General features: G+C 36.0%; 2 protein-coding genes across 2 annotated transcripts; one reads left to right on the forward strand and one right to left on the reverse strand.

The window, feature by feature from the left end:
* Positions 1-2404: 2404 nt before the first annotated feature.
* Positions 2405-12339, forward strand: Smp_173640 (hypothetical protein; the record flags this gene model as incomplete). Its single annotated transcript, XM_018794026.1, has 9 exons — positions 2405-2724; positions 7140-7231; positions 8064-8337; positions 9771-10026; positions 10063-10141; positions 10230-10257; positions 11125-11202; positions 11940-12038; positions 12127-12339. Exons 1-9 carry the CDS (start codon positions 2410-2412, stop codon positions 12337-12339), a joined length of 1434 nt encoding a protein of 477 aa, XP_018648480.1. The 5' UTR covers positions 2405-2409.
* A 27-nt stretch (positions 12340-12366) lies between these two features.
* Positions 12367-17889, reverse strand: Smp_094020 (putative dead box ATP-dependent RNA helicase). The gene is made up of 4 exons (XM_018794027.1): positions 17422-17889; positions 16921-17382; positions 15809-16006; positions 12367-12970 (listed from the first exon to the last, which is right to left on the reverse strand). Exons 1-4 carry the CDS (start codon positions 17848-17850, stop codon positions 12476-12478), a joined length of 1584 nt encoding a protein of 527 aa, XP_018648481.1. The 5' UTR covers positions 17851-17889; the 3' UTR covers positions 12367-12475.
* Between the last annotated feature and the right edge of the window lie 261 nt (positions 17890-18150).

An 18150-nucleotide genomic window follows, 5' to 3' on the forward strand; every position in this document is an offset into this window, starting at 1 on the left:
CATGATATAGTTTGGTGATTTCCTCAGTGTATCCAATCCACTTCCCGCGTTCTTTCCTAATTTCATCTTCAGCTGGAAGGTGGTTTGTTCTCTCTCACAGTAGGCTGTTGCTGATGGCATTTGGTCAACGGACATTCAGTATCGTACGTAGATAATTGTTCATAAATACTTGTACCTTTCCGATGATGGTTGTAGTAGTTCTCGATGTTTCAGCTCCATACGGTAGGACAGTTTTGACGCTCGTATTGAGGATTGTGACTTTGATATTGGCTTGCAGACAGTTGTTTTGAATTCCATATGTCCTTCAACTGTAGGAATACTGTCCTTGCTTTGCCGATCCTTGCCTACTCATCTGCTTTAGATTATCCTTGTTCATCGATTATGCTGACCAGGTACGTGAAAGTTTCTATATCTTCCAAAGCTTCTCCATCATATGTGATTGGGTTGGTGTTCATAATTTATTTTGAGTATATTTTTCTTAATGTAAAACTAAAAGTTCTGAATAGTATTTCCGTAGGATTTTCGTAACCATTAACTTCATCGATAGCTGTCTATTTCCTTTTATATAATTAAGATCATGAGTCAGTTGAGGCCAGACCACCATCGAAAACCTGGAAGCACTGGACGGCCGTTTCGTCCTATTATGGGACTCCTCAGCAGTGCGCATCCACGATCCCGCTCTCGCGAGATTCGAACCCAGGACCTACCAATCTCGAGCCAGAGCCCTTAACCGATAGACCACTGAGCCGGCACCCAACGGTGTTAATGTCTAACTTCAACCAATCCTTTTAGTAATATTTTTCGTAGGACGTTTTTGTTTTCAGACTTATTATTCTAAGTATCATCTGAAAAACGTTTCGGCACCAACTTTCAATGTATTTTATATATTTTTCATGTATTATGGTTCTTGAAACCACCTTATTTACGTTAGCTGATTCATGATTGCATTTATTAATCTGCAGAATATATCCCATTTTCCACTAACCTTTTCGCCTAAATACTTCGGTAAATTGTCTCCTATAAAAAAATTAAAATGCTGAGGCAATAAGTGTTATATATGCCTTCAGTATCCTTAAGATCTTAATGTTCCATCTTTTTATCACATGCCTTCTGATTTCTGCTAGAAAAATTAATGCTAAAAAACCTTATTTCCCATACCAGCGACGGAGACAGAGTGTCATGATTTCCTCTCTTCCCTTAAAAATTGGAGCCAATGTTATTTGTGATGGAGATTTAAAGGGAGTTTTATGGTGACAATAAAAATACTTAGTGTCTAGAAAACCTGAAATTCTGTATGGTAGCATTACTATTTTGATATGCGATAAGATAAATGATTACCAATCACAATTGTTCGTTTAACATTTGAAACCTAATACTAAGTACCTGTTCAATTTTTTTAGAATCCTGTTTCTACTTACTGTCTACGGTGAATGGTTCAGAGTAGTTGAGAAACGCATGTATCTAGGTTGGTCCTTAAGACATTCCCTATGTAAGATCAATTTAAAATTCTGTGGCACATTTGTAGCACTTTGTTGTAAATACACTAGTGTATATTTTTTTTAAGTAGTCCTATTCAATATATAAGATTACGTAGTAACAAGATTTCCTGAATATCGACATTATTATCAGTGACATCCTTCCTACTTTTCTCTAATTTCATTTTTTTGAGGAAGGGTACCTTGATACTTATGTTTCATCAACCCTTTATGCTCGAAGTAACATGTTTCTGTTCTTAATGATTCATAAAGTTAGTTTTTCAGTACAGTTATTTTGATTGCATTTCTCGTGCATATTACTCTTCGTTTTTGTTAGATAAACTCAGTTCCAAAATTTAGTATGTTCTTCATTAGCATTGAATTTGCTTTTCGTCATCAACTTGCAGTAGTGCTCTTATTTTCGTGTATCATCTGGGAATAAAGATCGTTGCTTTAGACAAGATGCATAAATATGAGGTGGATGGAAGTTATTGTGCCCACCCTAGTTTTTTAAATATTACTATTGTAGGTTGAAGATTAATTTAAATGTTAGAATCAAAGTAATGGAATGTCATGATGTATATTTTACTTCAACAAAGACAGTAAAGTGACACAACTTCCGATTGCTAATTAACGCTTTTACTGAGTATTTTGTTTTTAATATACCTGTTTATAAGTTTCAATATCCCCTATATATTTTTGTTTTTCAAACCACTTAAAATCGTTATCTGTCGAAAAAGTGTAGCTCATGGCTTAGTTTCTGAACGTGCATTTAGTTAGTGTTAAATGACTGCATCTCACGGATTTTCTGTTACCTATGAATCTTGTTTTCACTGTCGTTTGTGGATTTCAATTACATGAGGTTCCTTATAATATTCCAAAGTTAAACTTTATGTAGCAAATTTTTTCATTTTATTTCAAAACTATAGATATCATGGGGAACAGTGAGAACGTCGGATTGTCGAAATCTGCAACTGCTGGGACTATTTTCGGCGCTAGATTATTGAGTTGTGGACGTATAGACAAGCGTACATTTTTAAGTGCTCTCCTGGGTGCTGGACTAGGATTCGCACTAGGTGTCCTTTCACATCATCTGTTGAATGGTTTATTACTATTCTTGAAACGTGATAAACAGAGTGAACAATTGCGTCATATGACTGAACAGTTAGTTAGCGTTAGAGCAGAATTATCGGAACTGCGTAATGAATTATATAATAGTCATATAAAGAGTTTGGATAGCAAAGACAATGTAAGTATTTTTTTACGTTGTTTTTGTCGCCATAATATCGTCTCAGTAAGATGGTTATATCGAGATAAGATTTTTAATTGTTAGGTGCGGTATTCGGTGATATATAAATTTGTGACACAGGTTTTTCCAAATCTTAAGATACATATCAAGGCTAGCTAAGGACTAGAAGACAGGTTTCTAGTTAACTATAAGTATATAAATTTATTATCGACCTGACGAATTCTATAGTTGGTCAAAACAGCAGACATAAGTCAATTGGATAGTGCATCTTTAGATTAGCAACCTAAATAATCCTTTTCTAAATACCACGTTAATATTTACAGCTAAACAGTCCTTAGTTGGTAGCTAACGTCGTTTTCAGGTTCAAATTGTCAAATTGTGTTTTAATACAGTCAATAAACTAAAGAAACAGTTGATTACCTAGTAGTTGGAGACACTAGATATAAGAGTACTGACTGATACATTGTTTAGTTCATTGGCGAGAAAGTAACTGTCCGAAGACCAGGTTTTCCAGCAGCATACATAATGCTTTCTATTTAGGGATGCAGTTGAAAGATTAAATGTTATGTGTAAGTTAGTTTTATTAATATATGGGTTATTCAACCATCATCGCCATATATTGGATTTTAAATTCGTAATTTATCTAATCTTGTTTCGATTGGTAAGACTGCCTTATGTCTGAATGAAAGTATTTTGTTGGAAATAAGTATTCATATTAAACTATCGATCAACTGGGGACCGAAATAATTTCTTTAATTCATTTTTATTTTGACCGGTGAGTGGATGTTGTTTTTCCCAGAAAATGCGTCATTTAAACTTAAAACATTAATTTCCTTATTGGAGGTTTTATTCACTCGTTGCTGTTTAGCTGTGGTAATTTAATGCCAGCGGTTAAAATATTTTCTAATATTTAGTATTTTCTGCGATACGGCTTATATTCTGTAATCTTAATGCAAAATAATCAAACTGGTTGACCTACGTTTAATAAACGGGAAGATTTCTGTTTAATATCTAAACATATTTCATGAAAACGCAGATTATATAGTCTTGTCTAGTGAAAACGCTGACAAAATACAGAATCTTTTGGTAGCACTAGGCGATAATTCCAGGATGTTTGGGATGTGTTTCTCCCCCTCTAAATGCTAGTTGTTGCTTCAGGACTGGCCTGAACTAAGGATGGGGAGCGAAGTAGTCGAATACGTCTACAACTTCACTTATCTTGAAAGTCTGACCAGCCCTAATGGGTTGGTGTCTGACGAAATCTCTACACGTATTCAAAAATCTCGTTTGGCTTTTGCCAATTTACGTCACCTATGGCGAAGGCGAGATATCCGTCTATCAATTAAGGGACGAGTATATATATGCTGTTAGAGGTATGAGGGCAGTTATCACTTCCCGGTTGCCCACACCGTGGAAGGGTTCTTCTAGAGGTACCTGAAAAGGAAATTGGGTTAGAAGTGGTCTTAATGACCTGAGAACGTAACCGCAGTGCCCAAGGGACAACTGCTTGAGGTCGGTCACACACGACCTTTTTGTGGGTAGTTTTTGTGTTAGCTCCGTTCTTCAAAAAACCTTACCACCGGAGACGGATATCCGTGAGACAAGGCGAGGTGTGCATTTTTAGGGTCGACCTTTTCTAACCCTACCCCTCCTTGTGGGAAGGCAGCATCGCTGTCATGCTGGTTGTCTGAAGGAAACACCTTACTGCTGTCACACCTCTGTACAGTCAGCAGTACGACTTCGCCTTCGGACCTTGGGTTTGCTGCTTTTAGTCTCACCGCTCTTCAACCGACCTGTCTTGCATGGTAGGACCTCGAGGAACGATTGTTCCAGCCAGCATAGCTCGATTGGTTCATCACGATAGGCAAGCCGGACCACCACGTCAAGGTAGCAGCAACGGTCGGGAAGGGACGAGTATACTGCGCAGCAGTTCGCTCCGTTCTACTTTATGGCTGCGAAACGTGGCCGTTAAGAGTAGAGGATAGTCGTAAGTTACTAGAATTTGATCACAGATGCCTTAGAAATATTGCTCGCATCTGCTGGGATCACCGGGTAAGTAATAGTGAGGTTAGATACAGGATATTAGGGAATGATAGTAAATCAGTTGATGAGGTCATGAATCTTCATCGACTGAGATGGTTGGGCCATGTGTTACGTATGCCTGAACACCGATTACCACGACGCGCTATGTTGACTAGTATTGGTGATGGTTGGAAGAGAGTTAGGGGCAGCCAAACCAAAACTTATCATCAGTGTTTGAAGTCACTAACTTCTAGTCCTAGCCATGTTGGTTGATGCAGACTAATTGTTTGAGGTTCGCGTGACTATAGTAACCAATAGTTGGAGACTGTGTGATATGGCTCAAAATCGGTCACAATGGTGTAGGTGTATACACTCTTGTTCTTCTCTCAAACTGTGAGATTAAAATCACTGTATACCATTCTGCCAACTAATTCTTTCTCTCTGTATTATATCCTTATATGCAATCTTTCTTTTATATATTACTACTATTGAAGTAACTACTTCTATGAATTCGGTGTTCATCTTATGTTAACGAGGTGTAGCAACTTGGACCGATGCATATATATGCCTGGTTCTACGTTGTAGCTGACTGACTAACTATAAATTCTGATAGTTTCTGAAAAGTTATGGTGATTTTTTGTTGTTCAGAAAAGTATTGTGTCTAGATATTACACACAACAAGTTTGTGGTTTATTCTTAAGTTGTTTTCATTTTTATTGAGTTCTCATACACTCAATGTTAAAATCTTTCACCATCAGGAGTGTTCAGTTAGTCATAATATTGTATTAGTTCATATTGTCTGGACATCAATTACACATTTAATCGATTTTTAGAGTTGGGATATAAGTTTTTCGCTTTCATGCTACTTGAGTTCACGATATTTAAAACGCCGTATAGTTAAATGGAAATAAGATGAATCATTATAAAGTTACACTTTGAAAGAATCATACTGTTATGAGATTTGGTTATATTTGAAGTACGGCAATTCGAACCTCAAATAGTGTAATGTATTTGTGAAGAGATTTTAAGCAAACTACATGATATGTTCATTAGAAGCTCGTTCATATGTTTTTGAACAATTTTTTCGTCAGCTTTAAACACCAACTATTCATTGTTTATATTAAGGTCCTGTAGCGATCTATATTAATGAATATTTTGCGTTACCACTTTATTTGTTCTGAATTGGGACAATGAATATTTCTGTTTGTACTGAAATATTCAGTTACATAAATTTCTAAATGCGACTGATACGCTAAACTGGAATGTTAGTTAAAATCACCGTACGATCAGTAGAAACAATAATAAGTTTAGTGTTATCATTCCATACCAATTGATAGAGGGGATTTCTCATATACCAAACTTCTCATACTTGGACCAGCAAACCAATCTCAGTACTGTAAGTAATTCATATGGCCTTAACATAATTTAAATTTCTGGGAAATGTTCAGTGTCTCGCAATATTGTGTGGTATGCAATACTTAGCGGACAGATATAAGTAGTATGTAGCAGGAATGGAAAGTAGAATGCTTACCAATAGAAGAGTGAGATGACTAGAAGAGGAAGGAAATCAACAAGTTATTGAAATAACAGAATCAGAAGGACAACGAAGTGTATAGAGAACAATTGAAGGAGAATATGCAAATAATGTTTTTAATGTATGATTTTCATATTCCATAAGCTACTATTTGATTTTCCATAAAACAATAAGTCGGTTTACCTCTCTTGACTTGATGATGTCATCACCACACCAATTCTATTTAGAGATCAGTATTTTCTAATGCATGATTCAATAGTTCGAAAAGACTGCAACATATACTAATTTACTTAGTTATTTTATTGGGACTGTTGATTCTACATGTGTGAACTAGTTCATTACCCTTCAGTTATTTAATACATTTTGTAGATGCCAACTATTATGTACAACTTCGATTAGAGCAAACCAAACGGATGCTTTCATCTTTGTATCTCATGGTAGAATTTGTAATTGCTCCTTATGGTACAACGTCCTACACATACCTTCAGCTGTTCAGCATTACTATTAAGCAATAAATATGGTTGTGAATTAACCAAGACTAGATTGAATAGACCAAACAGGTAAATCCCCTTGACAACAAGCCTTAGATTTGGAGGAGATTGGATATCACGACACCTGTTCTCTGACCGAATGATTTCTATGGAATTAAATTCATCTACATATTTAGGAGAGATGACTCGACCATGATTTATTTATTCGATCTTACAAAGGTTACATAAGATTGACAGCAAAAGCAACCAAACAGTTGATGAAGTTTTACCTCTAACTGTTGTGTCAACTTTGTCATTTTATTGGTCAAAACATCTCCAAATATATTTTGTTTACTATGTTTTGTCTTACCCATACATTACTCTTTTAGGATGACGTCCCACCAGTTTTTATAGCCGATGATGACTATGGCCTAGATGATGATTACGAAAACTACTTTGATGTAGAAAATATCGGTGATGAGTAAGTTCTAGTTGGTTTCGACCCTTTGTCATTATTTTTTGTGCAGTCACTCTCACTTTTCAGTTATTGCTAAAATAAATAATTATGGCGGTCAGATCTGAAAAACAACATCGTACTGAAAAAGATTCGATTTATGAAAAACAGAACGTCTCGACAGTTAGAATTAAACATTGATTTGATATCGATGGGCATAGTTGGAACATGGAGTGGTACTCTCAAACTTTCAGGTTTAATTTCATCAAAAGTATTTCCTGTTTAAGCGTTATTTTTAGATCTAAGTGCCAAATTTATCAAGAAAACGTCCATGTAAGTCTAGAAGTCGGTCTGGATCTCTTGATACTCTAAGAAACCTCTTATTTAAACTCAGTACTTCATGTCTTACTTTCACAATCCTTCACAATTTGAGAAGAAATAGTTACTTCGATCATTACAGTTAGATAAAAAAGATCTAAACACTGCATTAAATTCGTCCATTCGTTGTTCTGGCCTCTTTGATTATCAGCTGGCTGTGACTTTTGATAGTGACTTTCATTATTTTGTAAATTCAGTGAAATGGTTTTTGCAAGAATTAGATTATCGTAAAATCTTCAAATTGCCGGATTACATGTATAAACCCGATCCACGCGTTCTAATGTAAACAGTATTTTAACACGAACTGCATAAATTTATGGAGAGCAGAATAAATTGGTCTTGACTAAGTTTGATGTTGTTTGCAGGACTAAGGCTAATATATTCTTTGTCAGAATTGAATCGGGCTATTTATCCATGGAAACTATCTCTGACGTTTACATTATTGTGCCATACTTTTCTTCTGTTTTTTTCACAATGGAAGCTTGAATTCTCCATCGATTCAGTCTGGTAAATTTCCAGAGGAAGTTTTATCGTCGGCAAATTCATTTCAAAGTGTTTGTAGTCATCTAAGCAACAACTCTTTGTATTGGTCGACGACAGTCCAAGTTCCGGCGGAAGTGCTAGAGGAAATAGATAAACTGGCTGATCATGCTTTAGGTGAGTCTTCATCAAGTGACTTACAAATGCATCCTAATGACAATGATATCAATCCAGGCATACAAGCTTATGCTAGATGTCTAGTATACATGCAAAAGGTACGAATTTTTATTCTATTGCTACAGTTGTGCGCTAATTGAATTCCCAATGTTTTTTTATGATCGATATTCCAAAAATATGTATGTGCAGTGGAACTTATTGTAATAATTATGCTCCATTCATTATTTTGTTCATATGTCTATCAAAGCAGAAAGTAATGTCTGAGTTTTAGTGGTGTTACATTCTGTGAGCTATATGGTTTAATTTGAGAGCTTTAGTCATCATCCTGGACGACATCATCTGCACCTGCTTGAAATACAAATCGGTGTTTCTAAAATTATATCCTCAAGGCTTAGAGAACGTAACACCACAAAATGCATCAACCTAAGCTGCAGTTTTTCTCTGTCGGTGTTTGCATTTGTTAGATAACAGTAAAATATACTGAAATTGTTTCTCAAAAGTAGTATTTGAAGTTAAAGAAAGTTCGTAGGATGCCTTAAAGTTGTACTTCTAATTGATTTGTATTCCTCAATAAAGGGTATTTGCAACTTTGAGAGAAATAGTACTCTATAAGAGACCGAAAATAGTGTCAGAGATACCTCTAATATGACGTTTTGATATTTGCTGTAAGTAAAATATAAAAATAATGGTTGTTAGATCTTGAATCAGATTTGTTGGGTGATTTTCTGTAATTCTGGATTGGAAACTGATAACGAGTTTGCTCGTCGATAAAGCTCGACCAAAAAATATAATTGAAGAAATGAAAAATAATTCAGTCTGTAGGGTTATATTTTATTTGGATATATTACAAGCGAAATGTGATAGCATATGTAAATTGTACGAGAATTGAGTACTATCAATTGTAATTGTTGTTATTTTGAATTATAGATACCATTGCTAAGATAAGACTTGAAAATTTCAAATAAGTTGAGAGCTGCGTAGAATGTTAATAATAAAGTAACGATATATTCCTGATATCCTAATGAGTAGAAATTAGTATTTCTGACATTTTGTGATTTAGTGTAAGGTATTTTTTTCAGAGTAAATCAATAAGTAACTGAATTAAATCAACACAAGTTTAAGTAGCAAAGAGGAACTGAGTGTAATTCCATTTTAATACTCATTTCACACCAAACGAATGCCGATTTTCGAGACATTTTGGCAATTCTTCCTGGCCTAATATATTAACACTCAGACAAATTACAAGTCTCGGTGATTTTGCCCAAGTTTTTCATCTATAACGTTTTATAGGATTAAAACTATCGATTTTGTAACAGATGTATGAACTTTCATGCAGTTACAGAGTTGTATTAAGTTTTTTTCTTAATTTATAAACATAATTTGTGTGAATGTACAATTGTACTTTTGTTTCCAATCTTTCTGTTTCATATTTGTTACAGTATCGCTATTGCCCAGAATTCTTGTGGCGTTTAGCTCGTGCTACTTACTAGCCAGTGAAGAAGCGCCATTAGATGAAGCTGTGCCACAAAAGGATGATGCATTACACAGTCAACATACTTTAAATGATATTGCTTATAAAGTGCAAACTCGTCGCCAGTTTATTGAGTCAGGAATAAAATATGCACGTCGAGCGTTAAGCCTTGCACAAAGAGCTCCTCCACCACCATTGGATAACGATCCAACAAAACTAGCTCCAATATATAAATGGTTAGCTATTTTAGTTGGTGTCTATTCATCTTACCTCAATGCTCAACAAAGAATAGAGTATGGTTATGAATTTAAGGCAAGTTATCTTGATGAACTATGCTTGCTTTTTTATTTAGTTCCATTCACATCATTTGACATTCTATATGGGAAGAAATCCAAATATTGTTCATTACAAATAAATAGTTTAGTGGACAAGTAACAAAAAAAATTAAGCGACCTCAACGATGTGCATAAATACAGACAAATATGATGTATCAGTTTATTTTTGTATCTGATTTTCTAGCAATATTGGTGAATGCTACTGTGAATATGTAGGTCCTCAGTAGCGAATTAGTGGTCCAAGCACTTGGGTCGCATTACATGGGGCTTGTTTTTAAAACTTGATCCCACATACCTCACTTCTGGCAACCGAGTAGTACCACTAGGTCCCATACAGTGGCTTAAATCCGAGTATGTAGACTTGTAAGTGGTGAGCTACTTAAGAGAATTACTAATCATGTAGATTTTTTTCGTTTTTATACGATTAGGTTTGTATCTGTTGACAGCGATTATTACCAATGTGTAATTAGCGAATGTTTCCGTAAAAAGTGTACATTGTTCTGTCATAGTTGCGTACTATACTTAGGCAACCACTGTTATGGTTTTTTGATATATTCATCCTTAAAAATCTTAAATATATTAAGGATTCAAGTGTCTACATGTGAGGATTAGTCTTTTAATATCATGTTAACACAAGCAAAGAATATCATATTTTTCTCGGGTTCATCTTTAGGAAGTGCAATATATAAAGCCTCTTTTTTCGACGTATTGATAAGCATCACTATGGAAATTCTTCATGCGATGTATCGTCACACTTCCATTGGTTAGTTATAAGAAAGAAAATCCGTTAGTCCTCAGTCGCTGAGGGGTTGTGCAACTTAAGCCTAATTTCACAAGCATAAGGAGTTAACCTCGTGAATGAACATATGCACCATGCATAATGGCCTTAACCTTTTACTAAATGCTATAGATCTTAAACTAGTTCGGCTAACGTGAAGTACAAGTCCTCATGTAGGTAATTTGAATTAGATATGTGTGCATACACGTCCAGTCTTGCTTTTCTGGGCCCACTTGTTAATAATTTTAAATACCGCACTTTATTGTATATCTCAAAACTATTTTTTTATATTTCGTTAAAGGAATTAATTGACACCGCAATTAAGCTTGACGCTTCTGATGCCCTATCCTATTATCTACAAGGTCGTTGGTGTTATGAGGTATGTAACTTGCTGTCATTCAGAAAATTTTATTGCTCGTAATAATTTAGCTTGTTGAAAACAGTTTTCTCATCATCCATAGGGAAGATACAAATATCTTATCAGCGAACACAGTAAAATTAATTTCAAACAAACCGATTTACCTCTCAAATTTCATATTTTCCTTCTGTCGCCCTTTCTGAACACTATGTATGTTGCATCTCGAATAATAAATTCTTAGTCCTTTACGTTTGGCTACTCCATATGCAATAAGATTTCTCGTTCGTCAGAAGTTTTTGATAATACTTCGTGTCTTTACAGCTCTTTAAAAAAACCCACTGTACTACCATAGATTCAGTCAGTCAGTCACAACGTAGAACTTCGTACGTACGTACATCAGTTCGAGTTGCCATACCACATTAGCACAAAGATGAAGTTGTCGATTCGAATCCCATAGTGGTAGAAGTAGTAAGAGTATAAGCATTATGTGAAAGATTAGGGTTTGAAGATGTTATTGGAGGGGTATAATACAGTGAAATAAGTTTGGAAAGAGAAAAAGGATAGGGACATGAGCGAATTCAGATTAGAATTCGGTACTAACATAGATTAATGCAGAAGGCTTATTCTTTCTTTGAAAGAAACCAAATAATACACTTCATGAGCAGGATATCCATTCTCTTGTTAGACATACGCAGGGACGACCAACAGTATCAATGACACATTCTCCTAACTGCTTCTGTTTTTTATTTCAATCCTAGGTGTATAATATTTCGTGGATCGAGCGTCAGATTGCATCAAGGTTATTTGGCAAGCCTCCGACATCTACCATTGAGGAAGCCGAGACGGCATTTGAAAAAGTAAGCACAGATTAAAAGAATTTAGTTCAATATTTATTTGCGTTCAACTTTCGTTTAATTGAGTTATTTCATTTGTTTGATTTAACAGGCTGAGGAATTGCGCCCAAACCACTACGCTGCACTGTATCTGTATCAAGCTAAATGTTCTTTGTCTTACTTAGATTACAAAACAGCACTGTATAAATTAAACAAAGCTCGAGGTTTATTTGGTCAACATAGATATCCCATACCACACACAGATACCGGTTCTATACAGCAAGAAGTAGAACAGCTGTATGAAAAATACTCTGGATATCTATGAAACCATGTATATAGCGAAAAAATATTTATTACTTTAATTTATATATTTCTCATTGTTTTCATTTACTTGAGTTGTATATTATTTATAACAGAAAATGTTTGTGATATATACATAGAGCGTGAAGAATTACATATAATTAAGATATTCGTTTATAAATTTTAGCTTTCTTGGCTTTTTTATCAGATACACCAAAAGGTTTATAACGCTTTTGGCCAGGATTTTCTCGTGTTCTCTTTGATTTTACATTCAAATCCACCTTGGGAGTAATTGTTAGTCCACATGTTTTTGCTGTTGCGGCCAAGTCTAGTTCATCTACATTAAAACAGCTTAGGCCAGACGAAGCGTAAGCACGAACTATACCTTTGAAGGCTTCCTGAGCGGAAAGAGCAAGGAAATAGTTGTTTTTGATCAACTTCTCCAAAGCAGGTTGCACATCCGCCATCTTTGAATTGGCTATTTCATACTCCACAACCTTAACGCGAGCTTTTCGTAAAATTGACAGGAACTCCAATTCATGAGGTCTCAACACTAGTAAAGCATTTCCCGTGCTGCCTGCTCGAGCTGTACGACCAACTCGATGTATATACTCTTTGGCATCATCAGGTGGATCATATTGTAAAATCCAATCAACCTAATAAGAGTAAGCCAGTAAATAATACAGTAACACACTGCAGAAAAATGAGGCTATTGCACTGAATATTCAAGAAACTTTAAAGTAACATATATCTTTTATTTGAAGGATAAAATGAGTGTGCAAAACACTAAATAATTTATTAATTGATTATGATACATCTGCATATCTATTTACAAGAAACGGAATAAGTCATTTAAATGCATTATGAGAATACGTTTGGAAATCTAGTCATGAGTCTGGCTCACGTAAATAAGCGTAGGGGTTTTAATCCTTGACATTTTAACCATGTACGTTACTAGCTATTAGTTAATTTAATGGTGGTAATATATAAAAGAAAGATTGCATATAAGGATATAGTACAAGAAGATAGAAAGATATGAAGCAATTTAAATCTCACGGTTTAAGGGAAGACAGGGTGTATACACCTACACCATTGTGACCGATTTTGAGCCATATCACACAGTCTCCAACTATTGGTTACTATAGTCACGCGAACCTCAAACAATTAGTCTGCATCAACCAACATGGCTAGGACTAGAAGTTAGTGACTTCAAACACTGATGATAAGTTTTGGTTTGGCTGCCCCTAACTCTCTTCCAACCATCACCAATACTAGTCAACATAGCGCGTCGTGGTAATCGGTGTTCAGGCATACGTAACACATGGCCCAACCATCTCAGTCGATGAAGATTCATGACCTCATCAACTGATTTACTATCATTCCCTAATATCCTGTATCTAACCTCACTATTACTTACCCGGTGATCCCAGCAGATGCGAGCAATATTTCTAAGGCATCTGTGATCAAATTCTAGTAACTTACGACTATCCTCTACTCTTAACGGCCACGTTTCGCAGCCATAAAGTAGAACGGAGCGAACTGCTGCGCAGTATACTCGTCCCTTAATTGATAGACGGATATCTCGTCTTCGCCATTGATGACGTAAGTTCAAAGTAAATCTAGTTAAATAACGTCATTGCTGACGCATAGAACGAAAGATATTATCATATTGTAAAGAATAGTTAAAAGCGTCAGGAATTTAACCTGATTGGTTTTCAGGAATGTACGTCAACTTCACAGGAAATTTTCACACATACTATTGTAGACAACGAAAAGCAGACCGAAAGTGTTTATGACTCGATAAAGGATTCTAACATCTACTGACCCTACGAGTGAGCTCTTGTAGAAAAAAAGGATGGTTTATGATCTATCATGTAGCGTGATGAACTCATAAACTATGCTAAAACGATATATCCACTTAGTTTTTAATAGCTTATTAGTGTTGTTTTCGATTTTGACTACTTGTATATTTATTAGCTTAGGTATCTAAAATTCAAGGTAATCAATGTCACACAGGTTTAGCAGCACAGTAAGGTTTCACCAATTATTCCAGTGAGGTACCGAAAATTCATCTGATATATTGGTTTTGAATGCATGTTTTCTATGCATTTATTAAAAGGGAACTACAACTTTGGTATCTCGCACTACAGTGCAGTGTTCTTGAGCATCTGCTTATGCGCTGTTGCACAAAGCCGACAGAAAAAAGCTGTGTCTTTGACCGATTGCGCCCAAAAGATATTATAAAGCTAGCTGAGAACTTCAACATCACACTGAGACGACGCCCGATAATTAACCCTAACACTCAAACTGTAATTGATTGGAAAATGAGCAACATATGAGCTAATTTCCTACAATTGCCAATGGCTACTATGTTTATGTCTAGTATTTGGGCGTTATTTTATTGCATAAAAATCTATTCACCTGCTTCGTAGTCTTATTTTTGATTTCTAATCATTAAGGAGCTTAAATCAACAGTACAGTCTCATGAATAGCCATCATTCAGCTGTATCATATCACTGGATTAACATCCTACATACAGTTTGATCACCGAAAATTCGCTCATTTAAAACATCTCCCATAATTCACTTAACATTAAACAATGGTAAACGAAACATAAACATCACCAATAGTAAGATGCTTAGCATAAAGAATATAATTCGGAAAATTAATGAAATCAACGAATATTGAGCGGGGTCCTCATTGAAGTTCAATATTTACTAGTAGCTAAACAAATGGAACATGACTAACCACCTCAAATAGAAGTAGCATCATGGTCCAGTTTACTACTTCTATCTAGTAGCTGGAATATCGTTTATGCGTTATTCACTCAGCAGTTTGATACACATAAAGTGACATACATGATTATATATTAGTAACTTTCCCCTATCTATACAGAGAGTAGCTGTGTATTGATCCTCACTTCAATGGACAGACGACTATTTTACTGGCAGTATAAGTTGGTGAAATTCAACAAAAAACTTGAAATCTGCAGGGGGATCTTGTAAGCTACCAATCAAAGCCGATGTAGAATTTATGACGAAGCGGTCAGAACGCCTATACAGTTTGTCTTCTACATCTATATTAGATACTGACGCAATTTTCTTATATCAAATTTTACACTTCGGAAGGGATGCTTTTAAACATTTTTACACTCGTACACAGATTGCTCAGACTCTGCATATTTGTAAGCGTTATCCCCAAGCAAAAATACGCAATGTTTGCTTCATTTTGCCCAGTACTTGACGAAAAATATTTTACTCTAAAGAGAGCTCTGGCGGCAGGCACCTACCTAATTAACTTAGTCGATTTAGGTAGCAGTAAACCGCAAATCGTGGTCCGATTTCGAGCACGAGGCTAGTTAGTTTATTTATTATAAAAGCTTTTTCAGTGAAGGATACTGTCATGGGACCTTCGGTCTTGTATGCCTAACCACTGTTAGACATTTTCGTCGTACTATTATTTCAACAAGAGAAGCAAACCAATCGAAAACCTACCTTTGGTATGTCTAGGCCACGCGCTCCAACGTCAGTGCACAAAAGAACAGCAGATTCAGCTTTTACAAACTGAAGAAAGGTGCTTGTCCTTTTAGCTTGTTTTTGTCGTCCATGGATGGCTAGGACTGGAGTATCCACAAAGTTCAGCAACTCGTAGTAAAACTTAACTTCCATACACGAAGCCATGAAAACCATAATCTGAAATGTGTAGAGAATTATATGGGTTGTTCACTAGTAAATGGGGTGACTGGGAGTGTGAAAATAATTTTCAACCTCCTTGACACTATTAGTGCCAAAAAAACGCTATATCTGTGGACATACTTGGCTGATTCGCAATTCTCGGTCACAACACCATATTGCTCATCACATGTTCACTATCTGAACTTAAACTAAACTAGACGTACGATAGGCTCGTCTTAAGGATTCAAGCGAAGATAATGGCTGAAATAAGAAGGGAGAAGCTTTCAAATGAGTTTTGGGCGAAGCTATAATTTGTGGACGAACCAATTAAACAACGAGCTTTGGATTTCGGTGCGAAATTCACCCATAGATTTGGCTAAATAGAGTTTTGGCACTATAGCTGATGTCAGTTCGTGATGAAAACCCTGAATCAAGTTTCTAACTCTAATCATTAACTGTACGTCATAATTCTAATTCCTCGTACCGGTATTAACCCTCATTTAGTCCTAGTTAGTAGGTAGATATCAGTCTAGCGTCGCTCAAAGGTCTTCCATACATTTAGTCTAACCACCACAGGAATATTAAGTTTCGTTAAAATAGTGTCAGCGCTAATAGTATCCAGAAACAAGCCTAAGTCTTCAGGGACGCCAAAAAGCGGCAATTAAAATAATAACTCAAGTAAATAAACTGAATAACTATGCTAGACTAGAACCTATGGATATATTTATAGCCAATTACGGCAGTTTCATAAAAGTGAAAATACTGTGAAGAAATCTCCTCAGCAAAGCGTATGTTTCTAGTATTCATCACTGATCCTCCAAAGTGAATGATTCTATGTAATACATCAACGTGACGAAACGAAAGATATACGAAAGAATGTATAATTACGGTAAAGACAATATTCGGATTTTCTTGAAATATGCACAAATTACCTTTTTACTTTTATTTTTCTTGAGAAATGTATACAGTAGACAAAAACGCCTGTCAGGAGGGCAGACGACATACCCTTGTTCCAATCCCTCAACAGTTGCTTCAGTATCGGGAGCTGATCCGACCATAACACAAGAAGCTTTTAGAGCAGCGTTGGCTAGGTTTTTCGTCTTTTCGTTCAAGGTAGCAGAAAACAGCATTGTTTGCCGCACCGTCGGGAGAAGTTTTATAATTTGTCGCATTTCCACTTCGAAACCTATATCTAACAAACGATCAGCTTCATCGATCACAAGGGCTTTAAGATTATGACGGAGGAAGAACTTTGTGTTTGACAAATGATCAAGCAGTCTTCCTGGAGTTGCAACGAGAATTGTCACACCTTTTTCAAGATTCTGAGCTTCCGTTTGTCGGTTGCTTCCACCCATAATAAGGCCAATTCGTAAATTCGTGAATTGAATGAGTTCCTATTTATAAAATGCTTTGGACAAAATTAAAAAGCTTACTCCTAACACACCATAAGTCTGAAGACTAAGTTCACGAGTTGGTGAAATGATTATAGCACCAGTACCATTACGAGGCTGCAGACCCAAGTTTAGCATCAGTTCCACAACAGGTATTAAGAAAGCTAGTGTTTTACCACTCCCAGTCTTAGCACAAGCCATCAGGTCCCTGTGCTCAAGCAGCTGTGGAATACATTTACCTTGGATATCGGTCATATGAGTGAAGCCCATTTCCTTGACAGCACGCTTAATTGGCTCTGATATAGGTAAATCTTCAAATTTTCCCGACAATGAGATACTCGTGCCAGGCTGTGACTCTTCTAGGTTATCCAACGCGGCATCCTTACTCTCGATGTGATTTTCAGTGTTTTTTTCGCGGATTTTCTTGAGTCTTTTCCTCAGCTTTTTCGTAGGTGAAAACTCCCTCATCATGCGTCTCTCGGATCAACTTTGGCGCCCAATCACATAGCCTTGAGATTTTTACTGCGTCCTATGTCCAATTACGCGGACGTTGTTGTCAGTAGTGGTAATAAATATACAATCTACCTACCAAAAACTCTGAAATTCATAGCAACGTGAAAATGTAATCTCACCTTCAATATACCAACAGGAGATGCTGGTAATAAATGAGCTGGATAAGATTCCTTGTAATTCACTCCTCGGTTTAGGGAGTGGAAACTTCGATAGCAAATGATCTGATGTCTATTTTCATATTTTCTTAGACTTCCTGTT

This window comes from Schistosoma mansoni, chromosome 1 (assembly GCF_000237925.1).
Source record: "Schistosoma mansoni strain Puerto Rico chromosome 1, complete genome".
NCBI classification, from domain to species: domain Eukaryota; kingdom Metazoa; phylum Platyhelminthes; class Trematoda; order Strigeidida; family Schistosomatidae; genus Schistosoma; species Schistosoma mansoni.

Coding starts and splice junctions, on each gene's coding strand:
- Smp_094020 (XM_018794027.1), bottom strand. CDS start 17,850: ATGATGAGGGAGTTTTCACCTACGAAAAAGCTGAGGAAAAGACTCAAG. Junction 17,383..17,421: donor AGACTTATGGTGTGTTAGGA/GTAAGCTTTTTA, acceptor TTTTATAAATAG/GAACTCATTCAATTCACGAA. Junction 12,971..15,808: donor GTGGCCTAGACATACCAAAG/GTAGGTTTTCGA, acceptor TACTCTTATTAG/GTTGATTGGATTTTACAATA.